The sequence below is a fragment of the Mirounga leonina genome, unplaced genomic scaffold (genome assembly GCF_011800145.1).
Source record: "Mirounga leonina isolate KUSES-001 unplaced genomic scaffold, KU_Mleo_1.0 Mir_170, whole genome shotgun sequence".
In the NCBI taxonomy this organism is placed as follows: domain Eukaryota; kingdom Metazoa; phylum Chordata; class Mammalia; order Carnivora; family Phocidae; genus Mirounga; species Mirounga leonina.
Genome location: NW_023270433.1, coordinates 30,193,328 through 30,207,525, shown reverse-complemented (window position 1 = coordinate 30,207,525; position 14,198 = coordinate 30,193,328). Strand labels below are relative to the sequence as shown.

At 40.8% G+C, this 14,198-nt stretch overlaps 1 protein-coding gene across 2 annotated transcripts in view; it reads left to right on the top strand.

Annotated features, from left to right (window-relative positions):
• LOC118017883 (tomoregulin-1) overlaps window positions 1-14,198 on the top strand; it is a 90,235-nt gene that overhangs the window by 60,336 nt on the left and 15,701 nt on the right. For both annotated transcript variants that reach the window (XM_035016199.1, XM_035016200.1), the window contains exon 7: window positions 706-771. In XM_035016199.1, coding sequence (XP_034872090.1) covers window positions 706-771 — 66 coding nt within the window. The remainder of the gene's footprint in view (window positions 1-705; window positions 772-14,198) is intronic.

Here is a 14,198-nt window from a genome sequence, read left to right as displayed (position 1 = left end):
GGTTCATGATTGAATGGTTCTACCTGCAATTTCAAACTTCAAGTTGGTCAAGCTTGAGAATTTGGTTAATTGAAATTCATGCCTATTTAGAATCCTTTGGAGTAGTTGGTCCTTAACTTTTATCTTGGTCCTCTTGATAATACTTCCATTCATACCTAACTATACCTTCCCTTTCCTCCCTCACTATGTAGTAGGAAGCTGAAAGCTTGTGCTTCCAGCACCCATTTGTGGTTCATTTACAGTCTTCGCAGTCCAAATACAATTCACCAGTCTCGGGTCATTTCTGTTTTAAGTTTTGTCTGATAACATAGCTGAGATTCCACTTTTATCTTAATCTGATATGTTTCCAGGGAAACAGTGGTAGGAGAGGTAAATCTTGAGACAATTGTCCCTTGGAGAGAGGGCTAATCCTTTCCCTTTGGGGTGTGTTATTTCAGTTTGCACAGGAAAGACTTTTTAAGGAGATGACATTTGACCTGAAGTCTAAATGATATTAGGTTGTTCATCTTGCAGAGTGTGTATATATTTGGGATGCCTTGAGGCCTGAGGTAGAAATGGCACAATAGATCAAGAGAATGGTGGGAAATGTGAGCAAGATAAGTGGATAGAGTTTGGGAAGGACCTGGAGCATTTGGAATATTTGGGAGTTTCATGGTATGACTTAAACATCCTGTGTGTCTTAATTTGAAAACTTTTCTTTTATAGACACAGATGACACTAGTTTGTTGGGAAAAAAAGATGATGGACTACAGTATCGACCAGATGTAAAAGGTACTGAATCATGATTTTCCAGATTTTGGCCAACTATTGAAATATGGTCACTAGCTGTCCTTAGTAGTTCTGTTTCCATTATAATGATCATTCCAACTTTGCTCTCTGGAGCAATACATTATGGAATATATTATTAGTAATAATATTAAGTGAAATAGCTAAGGTGCTTATTCTCAATTTATAGATAACTCATATATGCTTTTTTTTTTTTTTAAGATTTTATTTATTTATTTGAGAGAGAGAGAATGAGAGACAGCAGGAGAGGGGGAGGGTCAGAGGGAGAAGCAGACTCCCCACTGAGCAGGGAGCCCGATGTGGGACTCGATCCCGGGACTCCAGGATCATGACCTGAACTGAAGGCAGTAGCTTAACCAACTGAGCCACCCAGGCGCCCCATATATGCTCTTTTTTAATTAAAATTTTTATTGAGATAATTGCAGATTCACATGTAGTTGTAAGAAATTATACAGAAAGATCCCTCATCTTTGCTGTTTAAATCCTCTTTACTTCTTTAGAATATACTATTAATGCTTGCCTTTTGTGCACCATCTTTTTTTTTTTTTTAAAGATTTTATTTATTCATTTGATAGAGAGAGACACACACAGTGAGAGAGGGAACACAAGCAGGGGGAGTGGGAGAAGGAGAAGCAGGCTCCCTGCAGAGCAGGGAGCCCGATGCGGGGCTCGATTCCAAGACCCCAGGATCATGACCGGAGCCGAGGGCAGACGCTTAACGGCTGAGCCACCCAGGCGCCCCTGTGCACCGTCTTTGATCCTTATTCCCTCTGCCTGGAACTTTTCTCTACCTAATAGGCCTTTCAGTCTTAGCTTAGAAGTCATTTCCTTTTGGGAAGTATTCCTTGACCCTTAAGTGTAGATTAGGTGCCCCTCTATATACCCTCCTATCCAAACACTTAACCTACTTTAATTATAATTGTTTTTTTTTTACTCATCTGTATTCACCTCTAGGCTCTGAGTTTTGTGAGGACAGGAGACTGTATCTGTCATGTTCACTTTTGCATTCCTAACTCTTGTCAGAATGTTTGGCACATACTTAGGTGCTCTATACTTGTCAAAAGAATGGATGAAACTGTAGGATTTATTTGTACAGAGGCTTATATGCAGTAAAGGTCAGAGCAGCAGGGATTGGATTCCAGGTCTCTTGACCTTAAGTCCAATGCTCTTTGATTTAATTTGATTCTTACAACTACTCTGAGGCCTAAGGATCAAGGGGAACATTGAGGCTCTAGGAGGTTCTATGTAGTGAACTGAAGCAGGTGTAGATCTTGGGACTCCTACTTTGAAACTTAAATATAATTGCTCTTTTTTTTTTTTTTTTTAAGATTTTACTTATTTATTTGACAGAGAGAGAGACAGCGAGAAAGGAAACACAAGCAGGGGGAGTGAGAGAGGGAGAGGCAGGCTTCTCGCAGAGCGGGGAGCCCAATGTGGGGCTTGATCCCATGACTCTGGGATCATGACCTGAGCCGAAGGCAGACGCTTAATGACTGAGCCACCCAGGGGCCCCTATAATTGCTCTTTCACACATACATCTTCTACCCATTTGTTAGGTTATACTAATGAAGAATTGTTTTTAGAAGTGTGATCTACCTTTTATGCCTAATTTCTAAAAAATACATGAATGAGAATAATAATAGTACCTATCTCATAGTTTTATAAAAATTAAATAATACAGGGGTACCTGGGTGGCTCAGTTGGTTAAGTGTCCGACTCTTGGTTTAGGCTTAGGTCATGATTTCATGGGTTGTGAGATCGAGCCCCAAATTGGGCTCCGTGTTCAGTGGGGAGTCTGCTTGAAGATCTCTTACTCTCCCTCTGCGCCTGCCCCTACTTGCATGCTTATGCCCCCCCCAAATAAATAATCTTTTTTTTAAGATTTTATTTATTTATTTGAGAGAGAGAGTGAGAGAGAGAAAGAGCACAAGAGGGGGGAGCGGGAGAGGGAGAAGCAGACTCCCTGCTGAGCAGGGAGCCCGATGTGGGACTCGATCCCGGGACTCCAGGATCATGACCTGAGCCGAAGGCAGTCGCTTAACCAACTGAGCCACCCAGGTGCCCTAAATAATTAATCTTAAAAAAAAATTAAATAATACATGTCAAATGCTTAGAACAGTATATCTGACATACTCATTAAGTGCTTAATAAATGATAACTGTCATTATCATTGAATAATTTGTTATTTCTCTCACTGGAATCCTGTCACACCTGAATCATTTATATCCCATGAGCTCCTGAAATATCAGTTTCCTATGTTGATACAAGTGCTGTTTTTAAAATAGAAAAATCTCCTGTATTCCCATGGGAGACATAATAGATCAGCCCCTGTTTTATTCTCTATATTGTTAATACATGACCAGAATATGAAGGCTGTTTTTCAGTAGGTAGAGACTCATACTTAAGGTAATTTGGGGAATTGTGTATGCCTCAAGTACTTGTCTGCCTTTGATAAAATTAGAGGGATAATTTAGTGCCTAGGCCACTTTTGAGATACTGAAAATTCTTTACACATAAGAATTATCTATAACTCAAATGAAATTATCATAATCAGATCTAATTTATTATGTGCCTACTTTATACTGGTTGTTTTATCAGACACTGTTGGTGGATAGAAAGATATCAGATGCATGACATCCATCTTTAAAGAGCCTTTGATATAATAAGAAATGAATATAACCTTCTAACAAAGTAGAAATTGGCTATTGTTATAAATGTGGTTAAAAGTGCAATGGGAGGGGTGCCTGGGTGGCTCAGTTGGTTAAGTGACTGCCTTCGGCTCAGGTCATGATCCCAGTGTCCTGGGATCAAGCCCCACATGGGGCTCCCTGCTCAGTGGGAGGCCTGCTTCTCCCTCTCCCACTCCCCCTGCTTGTGTTCCCTCTCTTGCTGTTTCTCTCTGTCAATTAAATAAATAAAATCTTAAAAAAAAAAAGTGCGGGGCACCTGGGTGGCTCAGTCGGTTAAGCGGCTGCCTTCGGCTCAGGTCATGATCCCAGGGTCCTGGGATCGAGCCCCACGTCAGGCTCCCTGCTCGATGGAGAGCCTGCTTCTTCCTCTCCCTCTCCCTGCTGTTCTGCCTACTTGTGCTCTCTCTCTCTCTGTCAAATAAATAAAATCTTTAAAAAAAAAAAAGTGCAATGGGAATTCAGAAAAGGGGATTACTATGTGGTGGAAGATAGTGAGGATCTGAGGAACTTAATGGAAGAGGTGTCTTAAATGCTATGTTGTCCTAGGAAATTTAAACTCTATTTGTAGGCAGTGGAGAGTCATTAATATCTTTGGAAAAGGAAAAGGCTGCAAAGTTAACCAGTTGAATGAATGGTACCTGGCAGGAACAATGTGCTTATTATTATATATATTGGACTGGAGGCAGGGAGATCAGTTAGGTAGACTCAAAGGGATAGACTCTGGCTTAGATCAGAGAGATAGAGAAGTTCAGATGACTTGGGTGATGGATTCTACTGAAAGAACTAAGGATGTTGGAAGGGGAAATGTGTTTGTAGTAAGGTAAGGGAGAAGTTGATGGTGGAGGTGATTAATTTTGGGTTTGAGTTGCTTGTGGAACTCTCCAGATGATTTTGTTTAGCATAAATTTGCAAGTCAGTCTTTGGAGGTGATACGTAACTGAAGTCCTGAGAACGAGTAAGAGATTATAGAGCTGCATTGTTTAGATTCTTGCACACCTGAGATAGGGCTAGCATGATTGAGAAACAAAACCTTTAATTTCATTTTAGTTAGTTTAAATTTAAATAGCCACATGTGGCCTGTGACTACTATATTGGGCAGCACAGACATAGAACATATCGAGAGTTGCAGAAATTTCTGTTAGACCGTACAGGTATTACAAAGGAGAGGAGGCTTAGAGTGAAGCAGAAAAGGTTCCAGAAAAAACTAAGAAGACTGCAGTGACACAGAAGCCAAAAGGGAGAGGACGCATAAAAGTATCAGAGAACGAGCATTGAATCTGAAGACAAGAGAATCATTGGTAATCTTGGACCAAGGAGTTTTTCTAGAGTTATAAATATGAAATCCAAGTTGTGAAAGAGTTAAGAAATGTTCTAGTAGTGAGGAATAGAGGTCAAAAGGTAACTATTTTGTATTCCCGCCCCCCATTTGCTTCTGTTTTTTGTCCTCACAAGCATTTGTAGGAGGCCTTTAGTACATATTTGTGTTCCCAGTACACAACCAAGACTAGGTAGGTAGGCAGGCATCTAGGGATGGAAGCTACAAAGTGAAAAGCAGGAACACAGCACCAGCAAGAAGCTGGACAAATTGGAAGATAGTGCTCAGTAGGGAAAATTTTTTAAAGTTGAGCTCTTGGAGAGTAGTGCTCATGGAATGGAACATTTGAATGTCCAGCATGGTGGCTGACTTAGTGCTTTTTTGGGCTGTTGGGAAACATGTGGTAAATATTGAAATTGCAGTGTTGGAAGCTGTGTTGTAGATGTTGAAGCCATGCAGGGTATGATGGTTGAACATGAGGTATGTGGGAGATGGGTATGTGACATTTAAAAAACTTGATTATAGAAGATTTCACACATATATAAACAGAATAGTATAATTAACCCTCATTTATCCAATACCTACCTTCAGCAGTTTTCAGTATTCTGTCATTCTTATTTTGTCTGTATACCTATACCCACTTGATTATCATTATTCTTATTTTACAGGTGTTTTTTTGAGGTCTAGTTTACATTCAGTGAGATACACGAATGTTAAGGTGTCAGTTTTGAAAAATGAATACACCCCATGTATACTACATTTTATCGCAGTCTCTAACATCTCCATCTGCCACAAAGTTCCTTTGTGGCATGTGACATTTCAACGTGGCCACTCTTATCCAAAGGATATTTTCATATAGTCTAAAATCTAACCGTAATACCTTTTTTATTTCCAAGACACTCTTGCTTCATTGCTGAGCTTCACTTCACCCCAACCCTCACCCCATCTTTGGCCTCATCTTCTCAATAGTCTCTCCTCTTACTGACCAGGGATACCAGAGATACTGAGATATTGGTATTATTATTCCCATTTCTTGGTGACTGTCATTTATATATATATATTTTAAGATTTTATTTATTCATTCGAGACACAGAGATGGAGAGAGAGCATGAGCAGGGGGAGAGGCAGAGGAAGAGGGAAAAGCAGGCTCCCCGCTGAGCCAGGAGCTGGATGTGGGATTCGATCCCAGGACCCTGGGATCATGACCTGAGGCGAAGGCAGATGCTTAACCATCTGAGCCACCCAGGCACCCTCGTTTATATATTTTAATACAGCTCTTTCGATATGCCCTTTTTAAAGTGGTCTTGATAAAGTCCCATCACTGAGCGGTAAGACTGAGCCAGTTGCTAAAATCTTGCGGTAAGTCTGAGAATGTGTGCTGTGGAGCGTGGTAGAGAGTTATGATAAGGACTTTTAGAAGGCCGTCTGGGCGGATGGCACAGACCCCTAAGAAATGAAGGTTGTTGGGAGAGGAGAGTGGAATACTGATCTTTGGGTGAGAGGTGGGAAGCACAGCAGAGGAAGGTGGAAGGAAAGGGGGTGTAGGGAGTAATGTGGACTTGGTCTGTCAGGGAAATGAAAGGAGTACTTCTTAAGGGAATGGCTGAGGAGGTGGATGAGTTTATTCACATCAGAAAATGTGTTTCACTGGGCAGTGTGGAAAGGCTAGGAAGGGAGGAGTTAGGGTTTGTATGGAAAATAGGGGGATTTAGGAATGAGAGAATGGGAGGTGTTGGAGGGTAGGTAGGCTTTTATACCTACATAGGTAATTCTTTGGGTTCTGAGGAGACTGGGATTAGGGGAACGATGTATGGGGGGATATGTTAGTGATGAAGCTTGGGGTGCCAGGGTAGTATAGGGGAAACAAGAAAGAATATATTGGATTTTTTTAACTAGGAATTTGTAGAAATGAGCCAGAGATTTACTGATGCATTATTGATGTGGTTTTTGAGGCCTCAGCAAATGACCTACCAGGTGCATGTCTTGGTTGTTGTTAATAGCAACTCATTATGCTTTATTTGGGTTGTGTGTTGATGGACCAGGACCACCACCAGTGGAACATGCCTTCGCAGATAGGCCATCTGGTGCTGGCTTTTCTCATAACATCATCGCTTAGAACCATACTCTCCTTTGTATTTGAAAACCCTGCTGCTGGTGGTAGATTTGTTTCTGAATGCCTCTGTGGGTGGAAGGAGCCACTGGGTGACCAAGTAACACTTTTTATATCTCACACACACAAACATTGTTCAGAGATGAGCAACTGCAGCTGTTGTTCACGGAGCCTGTCACCACTTGCCTGAGGGCATTGTTTGGAGAAGACCATTCTGTGCCCAGTTCTTGCTGTGCGAGGCTCCATCACTGCTGTGTTTTCTGAAACTCTGCTTCATGACATCTTTAAAGCCTTTTTACATTTCCTTTTTGAAGTTAATCTAATTTACTTGGCCCAGAGAGCAGGTGCCTGGACGTTCTGCTTTTGTCCATTCCCTACACATCTCCCAGGGTAGTTTGGTGAGATAATAGTGTGATGGTTCAGGGCTTGCTCTGTGGAGTCAGACTTAGTCTACACTTGAAGGCTGTGTGGCCAGCTATCTCTGAGCCTCAGTGATCATATCTACTGCCTAGGATTACTCTGATTATGAAATGCTCTATCACTGGATTTTTGTCCATGTTACTGTGGTGATTGTTGATACTTCTGTTTTCTGTTTTCATCGTTGGTGGTCAAAGGTCTCACCATTGGTGAGTCTACCTATATCTACATCATGTTTAATGTGGTTGATGAGTGACATCAGTAGGATATTCATCCATTCAGTCATTATTACTCGTGTACCCTTCTGTGTGTCAGCTGCTTTCACATATTTGTGTTATTATTTGATCTTCATCACAACCATGTTATCCTCATTTTGCAGGTGAAGAAGCTGAAACTGTGAATTTGTGGCTCATGTAGAATGGCAGAACAAGGACTAGAACTCAAGCTTTTCTGACTCTAAGCCCTGGTGCTCTTTTTCTTGTATCACAACTATTCCAGAATTCTCTTCTGCCCCTTTGCTTGCTTTCTTTACTTAATTTCCTTCAGAACTTTAATGGACTCTCAGCTGTCACCTTGGTGAACATTTGTTCTCTAGCCTTAATTTAGAGCTTAATCTTAAGCTCTAGTTTCATATATTCATATGTAGTGCCTGGAACATAATAGGTGCTTAGTAAATACTTTCGGATGACTGAAGGTCTAAATTTGAACTCAGCTTACTACATTTGCTCTATGAACATCCTGTCATTAGGCTCATATTTAGAGTCGTTTTTTGCCAATTTTTTTTTATTTTGGTGAAATGTAAATAACAAAATTTAGCCATTTTAATCATTTTTAAAAATTTTTTATTGTTATGTTAATCACCATACATTACATCATTAGTTTTAGATGTAGTGTTCCATGATTCATTGTTTGTGCATAAGACCCAGTGCTCCATGCAGAATGTACCCTCTTTAATACCCATCACCAGGCTAACCCATCCTCACACCCCCCCTCTCCTCCAGAACCCTCAGTTTGTTTTTCAGAGTCCATCGTCTCTCATGGTTCGTCTCCCCCTCCGATTTCCCCCCCTTCATACTTCCCCTCCTGCTATCTTCTTCTTTTTTTTTTTTTCTTAACATATATTGCATTATTTGTTTCAGAGGTACAGATCTGAGATTCAACAGTCTTGCACAATTCACAGCGCTTACCAGAGCACATACCCTCCCCAGTGTCTATCACCCAGTCACTCCATCCCTCTCACCCCACCCCCCACTCCAGCAACCCTCAGTTTGTTTCCTGAGATTAAGAATTCCTCATATCAGTGAGGTCATATGATACATGTCTTTCTCTGTTTGACTTATTTCGCTCAGCATAATACCCTCCAGTTCCATCCACGTCGTTGCAAATGGCAAGATCTCATTCCTTTTGATGGCTGCATAATATTCCATTGTATATGTATATACCACCTCTTCTTTATCCATTCATCTGTCGATGGACATCTTGGCTCTTTCCACAGTTTGGCTATTGTGGACATTGCTGCTATAAACATTGGGGTGCATGTACCCCTTCGGATCCCTACATTTGTATCTTTGGGGTAAACACCCAGTAGTGCAATTGCTGGGTCGTAGGGTAGCTCTATTTTCAACTTTTTGAGGAACCTCCATACTGTTTTCCAGACTGGCTGCACCAGCTTGCATTCCCACCAACAGTGTAGGAGGGTTCCCCTTTTTCCGCATCCACGCCAACATCTGTTGTTTCCTGGCTTGTTAATTTTAGCCATTCTGACTGGTGTGAGGTGGTTTCTCATTGAGGTTTTGATTTGGATTTCCCTGATGCCGAGCAATGTTGAGCACTTTTTCATGTGTCTGTTGGCCATTTGGATGTCTTCTTTGGAAAAATGTCTGTTCATGTCTTCTGCCTATTTCTTGATTGGATTCTTTGTTCTTTGGGTGTTGAGTTTGATAAGTTCTTTTATAGATTTTGGATACTAGCCCTTTATCTGATATGTCATTTGCAAATATCTTCTCCCATTCTGTTGGTTGTCTTTTGGTTTTTTGACTGTTTCTTTTGCTGTGCAAAAGCTTTTTTATCTTGGTAAGTCCCAATAGTTCATTTTTGCCCTTGCTTCCCTTGCCTTTGGCCATGTTTCTAGGAAGAAGTTGCTGCGGCTGAGGTCAAAGAGGTTGCTGCCTGTGTTCTCCTTTCGGATTTTGATGGACTCCTGTCTCACATTGAGGTCTTTCAACCATTTGGAGTCTATTTTTGTGTGTGGTGTAAGGAAATGGTCCAGTTTCATTCTTCTGCATGTGGCTGTCCAATTTTCCGAACACCTTTGTTGAAGAGACTTTTTTCCATTGGACGTTCTTTCCTGCTTTGTCAAAGATGAGTTGACCATAGAGTTGAGGGTCCGAAATGGAACAAATAATCCTAAAATTTGTATGGAACCAGAAAAGACCCCGAATAGCCAGAGGAATGTTGAAAAGGAAAAGCAAAGCTGGCGGCATCACAATTCCGGACTTCCAGCTCTATTACAAAGCTGTCATCATCAAGACAGTATGGTATTGGCACAAAAACAGACATATAGATCAATGGAACAGAATAGAGAGCCATTTTAATCATTTTTAAGTACACAGCTCAGTAGTAGTAAATACATTCATGATGTTGTGCAACCACCACTACCATCCATTTCTAGAGCTCTTTCATCTTTTTTCTTTAAAGATTCATTCATTCACTTGAGAGAGAGAGAGTTGTGTGAACATGGGGGGAGGAGTAGAGGCAGAGGGAGAGGGAGAATCTTCAAGCAGACTCCCCACTGAGTGTGGAGCCCCATGTGGGGCTCAATTCCATGACCTTGAGATCACGACCTGAGCAGAAAGCAAGAGTCAGATGCTTAACTGACTGAGCCACTCAGGGGCCCCTAGAGCTCTTTCATCTTGTAAAACTGGAACTATATCCAATAAATAGTAGCTTCCCACTTACTGTTCCTCTCAGCTGTGCAACTGTCATTCTTTTTGTTTCTGTAATTTTGGCTACTCTAAGTACCTCATATAAGTGGAATCCTATAGTGTTTGTCTTTTTGTGACTGGCTTATTTCAGTGAACATAATGTCCTCAAGATTAATCTGTATCATAGCATAAGTCAGAATTTCCTTTTTGAGGCTGAATGACATTCCATTGTATGTATGTGCTTCATTTTGTTTATCTATTCTTTCGTTGATGGACACTTGTGTTGGCTTTCATGTTTTAGCTATTGTGAATGTTGTTGCTGTGAATATGGGTATATAGCTGTCTCTTTGAGACCCTGCTTTCAGTTCTTTTGCATATGTCCCCAGAAATGGAATTGTTGGATTATATGGTAATTATGTTTTTAATTTTTTGAGGAACCACCATTCTGTTTTCCACATCGGCTATATCATATATTCTCATCAGCAGTGCACAAGGTTCTAATTTCTTTGCATGCTTGCCAACACTTAACTATTTTCTGGTTTTTTTTTTTTTTTTTTTTGGATAGTAGTCATCCTAATGGGTGTGGGGTGCTGTGTTATAGTTTTGATTTGCATTTGCCTAATGATTAGTGATGTTGAGCATCTTTCATGTGTTTATTGACCATATTTTCTTTGAATTCATGCATATTTTCTTTGGAGGAGAGTCATTTTGCATAATTCTGTATTAAAACCATCTTCAAAGGATAGTTCTGTTCTGCTAAATGCCTAAAGTACATTGAAGGGGCTAGTGCTGGGCACTACTTGTAAAGATGGTTGTTGCAAACTATCTAAAGAATGGGACTGGGGCTGGGGCGCCTGGGTGGCTCAGTCATTAAGCGTCTGCCCTGGGCTCAGGTCATGATCCCAGCGTCCTGGGATCAAGCCCCGCATTGGGCTGCCTGCTCAGCGGGGAGCCTGCTTCTCCCTCTCCTGCTCGCCCTGGTTGTGTTCCCTCTCTAGCTGTGTCTCTCTGTCAAATAAATAAATAAAATCTTTAAAAAAAAAAAAAAAAAAGAATGGGACTGGGAAGTTTGACCTTAAGTAAAAAAATTGTTGGGTGGGGGGTTAGGGGGTAAACAGATGTGGGGAAATCAATGGTTAAAGAGAGATTTCATTCAACATAAGGAACATTTGATAATATTGGAATTAATGTGTTGAGTTCTTCACCTTCTGGAAGTGGTAAAGTAGAAACAGGATTTCGGGGTTGCAACTAAAGGGATTCCTTCATCAGACCAGATGGCCCTCAAAGGCCCTTCTAGCTCTGAGTTTCTGAAAGCTCATTCTGAAGCATCTTCAAGCTGTATTTATTTTTTCTCTATCTCTAATATTTATTCCTACTGCTAAGCTCTAGCTTAGCTTTTCATTGCCACAAGTTTGGATTATGTAGTGACTTCCTAATTGGTCACCTGGTCTTCCTAGTTCCCTGGTCTCTTTATCTTGCATGCTGTTATCCAATTAAATTTTTTTAACAGCGTTTTGAGATACAATTTACACACCACTAAGTTCACCTGCTTAAAGTTTGCAATTCAATTTTTTTTAAATGATTTCTTTTTTTTTTTTTTTTCTTAAAGATTTTTATTTGATAGAGAGACAGCAAGAGAGAGAACAGAAGCCAGGGGGGAGCTGGAGCGGGAGAAGCAGGCTCCCCGCTGAGCAGGGAGCCAGACGCAGGGCTTGCTGCTCAGGTCATGATCTCAGAGTCCTGGGATTGAGTTCCACGTCGGGCTTCCTGCTCAATAGGGAGTCTGCTTCTCTCTCTCTCTCCCGTTCCCCCTGCTTTTGTTGTCTCGTGCTCTCTCTGTCAAATAAATAAAATCTTAAAAAAAAAAAAATTAAAAAAAATATTTTTAAAGTAATCTCTACACCTAACGTGGGCTGGAATTCACGGCCCCGAGACCAAGAGTTGCATCCTCTACTGACCCGGGCCAGCCAGGCGCCCTCAATTTAATTTTATTTTTAAAGTATATTTAGGATTGTACAAGCATCATATCAGAATCAAATTTTAGGCCATTTTCATTACTCCAGAAAGAAACCTCACACCCATCAGCAGTTACTCCCCATTCCCCCTAACCACCAGCTCTTGGCAACCACTCTCTGTTATGTAAAACATGGCTTTCATTGTGTTACTCTCCAGCTGGGAGGCCTTCAATGTCTTCCTTATCCATCTGATTAAGAAAACATTTCTCGGGGTGCTTGGGTGGCTCAGTTGGTTGAGCATCTGACTCTTGATTTGGCTCAGGTCATGATCTCAGGGTTGTGAGATTAAGCTCTGTATCTGGCTCTGCACTCAGTGGGGAGTCTGCTTGAGATTCTCTCCTTCTCCCCCTACTCAAATAAATAAATCTGTAAGAAAACATTTCTCACCTGGAGTTCATATTTTTCTATAATCTGATTTCAGCTTATTTTTCCAATTTTGACTTACACCCTTTCCCAGTTTGGATATACAGCTCTTGCTAAGGTTTATCTGTTTCTTGTTCTTGTTGAGAATGCTGTGTGCATTATACCTTCCTTTTGGTTTCCACTCTTCTTCTATCTAAAGAAATCTGTATATGCTTTGAGACCTAACTTAAGTCCTGTCCTTTCTGTGAATCCTTCCCTGAGTAATATCACCTACAATGAGTTCACCTTTAAGCTTGAACTTCCCATAGCAGCCTGTATTGTAAAACCTTCTTTTGGCGTTTAATTGTTAACTATCATGTGAGACCCCTTCTGTTGTGTTATTCAGCTTTTTGTGTGTATATGTTGATTCCCTGAATTGATTATAAGCTTCTTAAGGGCAGGGACCATGTGTACTTTTTCTTTATATCTTCTGTAGCTTAGCTGAGCATATGGTTGTGCGCAGAAATAGTATGTAAGAATAATGGAATGAATAGAGCCAGCATTGAGCAGAATGCTAAATTTGAACTCTGTTGACAACCGCAGACTTCAGAGTCTTACTGGACATGTCCATGTTTTTACCAACTGAGCTATCCGGGCTCACACATGTCCATGTTTTTAGATGGCTTTGCTTTGTCTAGAGCCTGATACCACATTCTTTCATTAATTCATTCAGTAAATGCTACTGGTGCTATACCTTGTTAACTAATTTCTCAAAACCCTGTTCTTGATTTAGTTAACTTTCTCTTATTGCTGTGATGTAGCTGAATTCTGATAGCTTTCAGTTCTGCATCATTCTTGAAATCTCCTGCTGTTTCTAGGACTTTCTTTCTTTCTTTTTTTTTTTTTAAAGATTTTTATTTATTTATTTAAGAGAGAGAGACTGAGAGAGAGAGCACATGAGAGGGGGGAGGGTTGGGAGGGTCAGAGGGAGAAGCAGACTCCCTGCCGAGCAGGGAGCCCGATGCGGGACTCGATCCAGGGACTCCAGGATCATGACCTGAGCCGAAGGCAGTCGCTTAACCAACTGAGCCACCCAGGCGCCCTCTAGGACTTTCTTATAGTAGATTGTTCATTACCACAGCCTCTATAGACCTATACAGTACCATTATTATACGCATTATAAGATCTTATTATTATAGGTTGGTACATAACCTCAGTCTCTGTAGTCCCATTATTATGTACTTTGTGGTGTAATACACCATGAAAATATCATGTTCTGAGAAGTTGCAGGATGATGAGTGCTTTGGGAGACAGTTGCATTCCTCAAGTCACTTATGGGTTGATTGCAAATGTAGAATAGCACTTTTAATTTGAAACCATAGCAAGAAAAGTACTGTGTTCTAAGTGTTAGGAGTTACACAGAAATGAATAATAAAAATGTCTAGATGCTTTTTTTTTTAATCTTTTTTGTTTGTTTGTTTAGATTTTTATTTATTTATTCATGAGAGACAGAGAGAGAGAGAGAGAAGCAGGCTCCCAAGGAGCAGGGAGCCTGATGCGGGACTCGATCCCAGGACCCTGGGATCATGACCTGAGCCA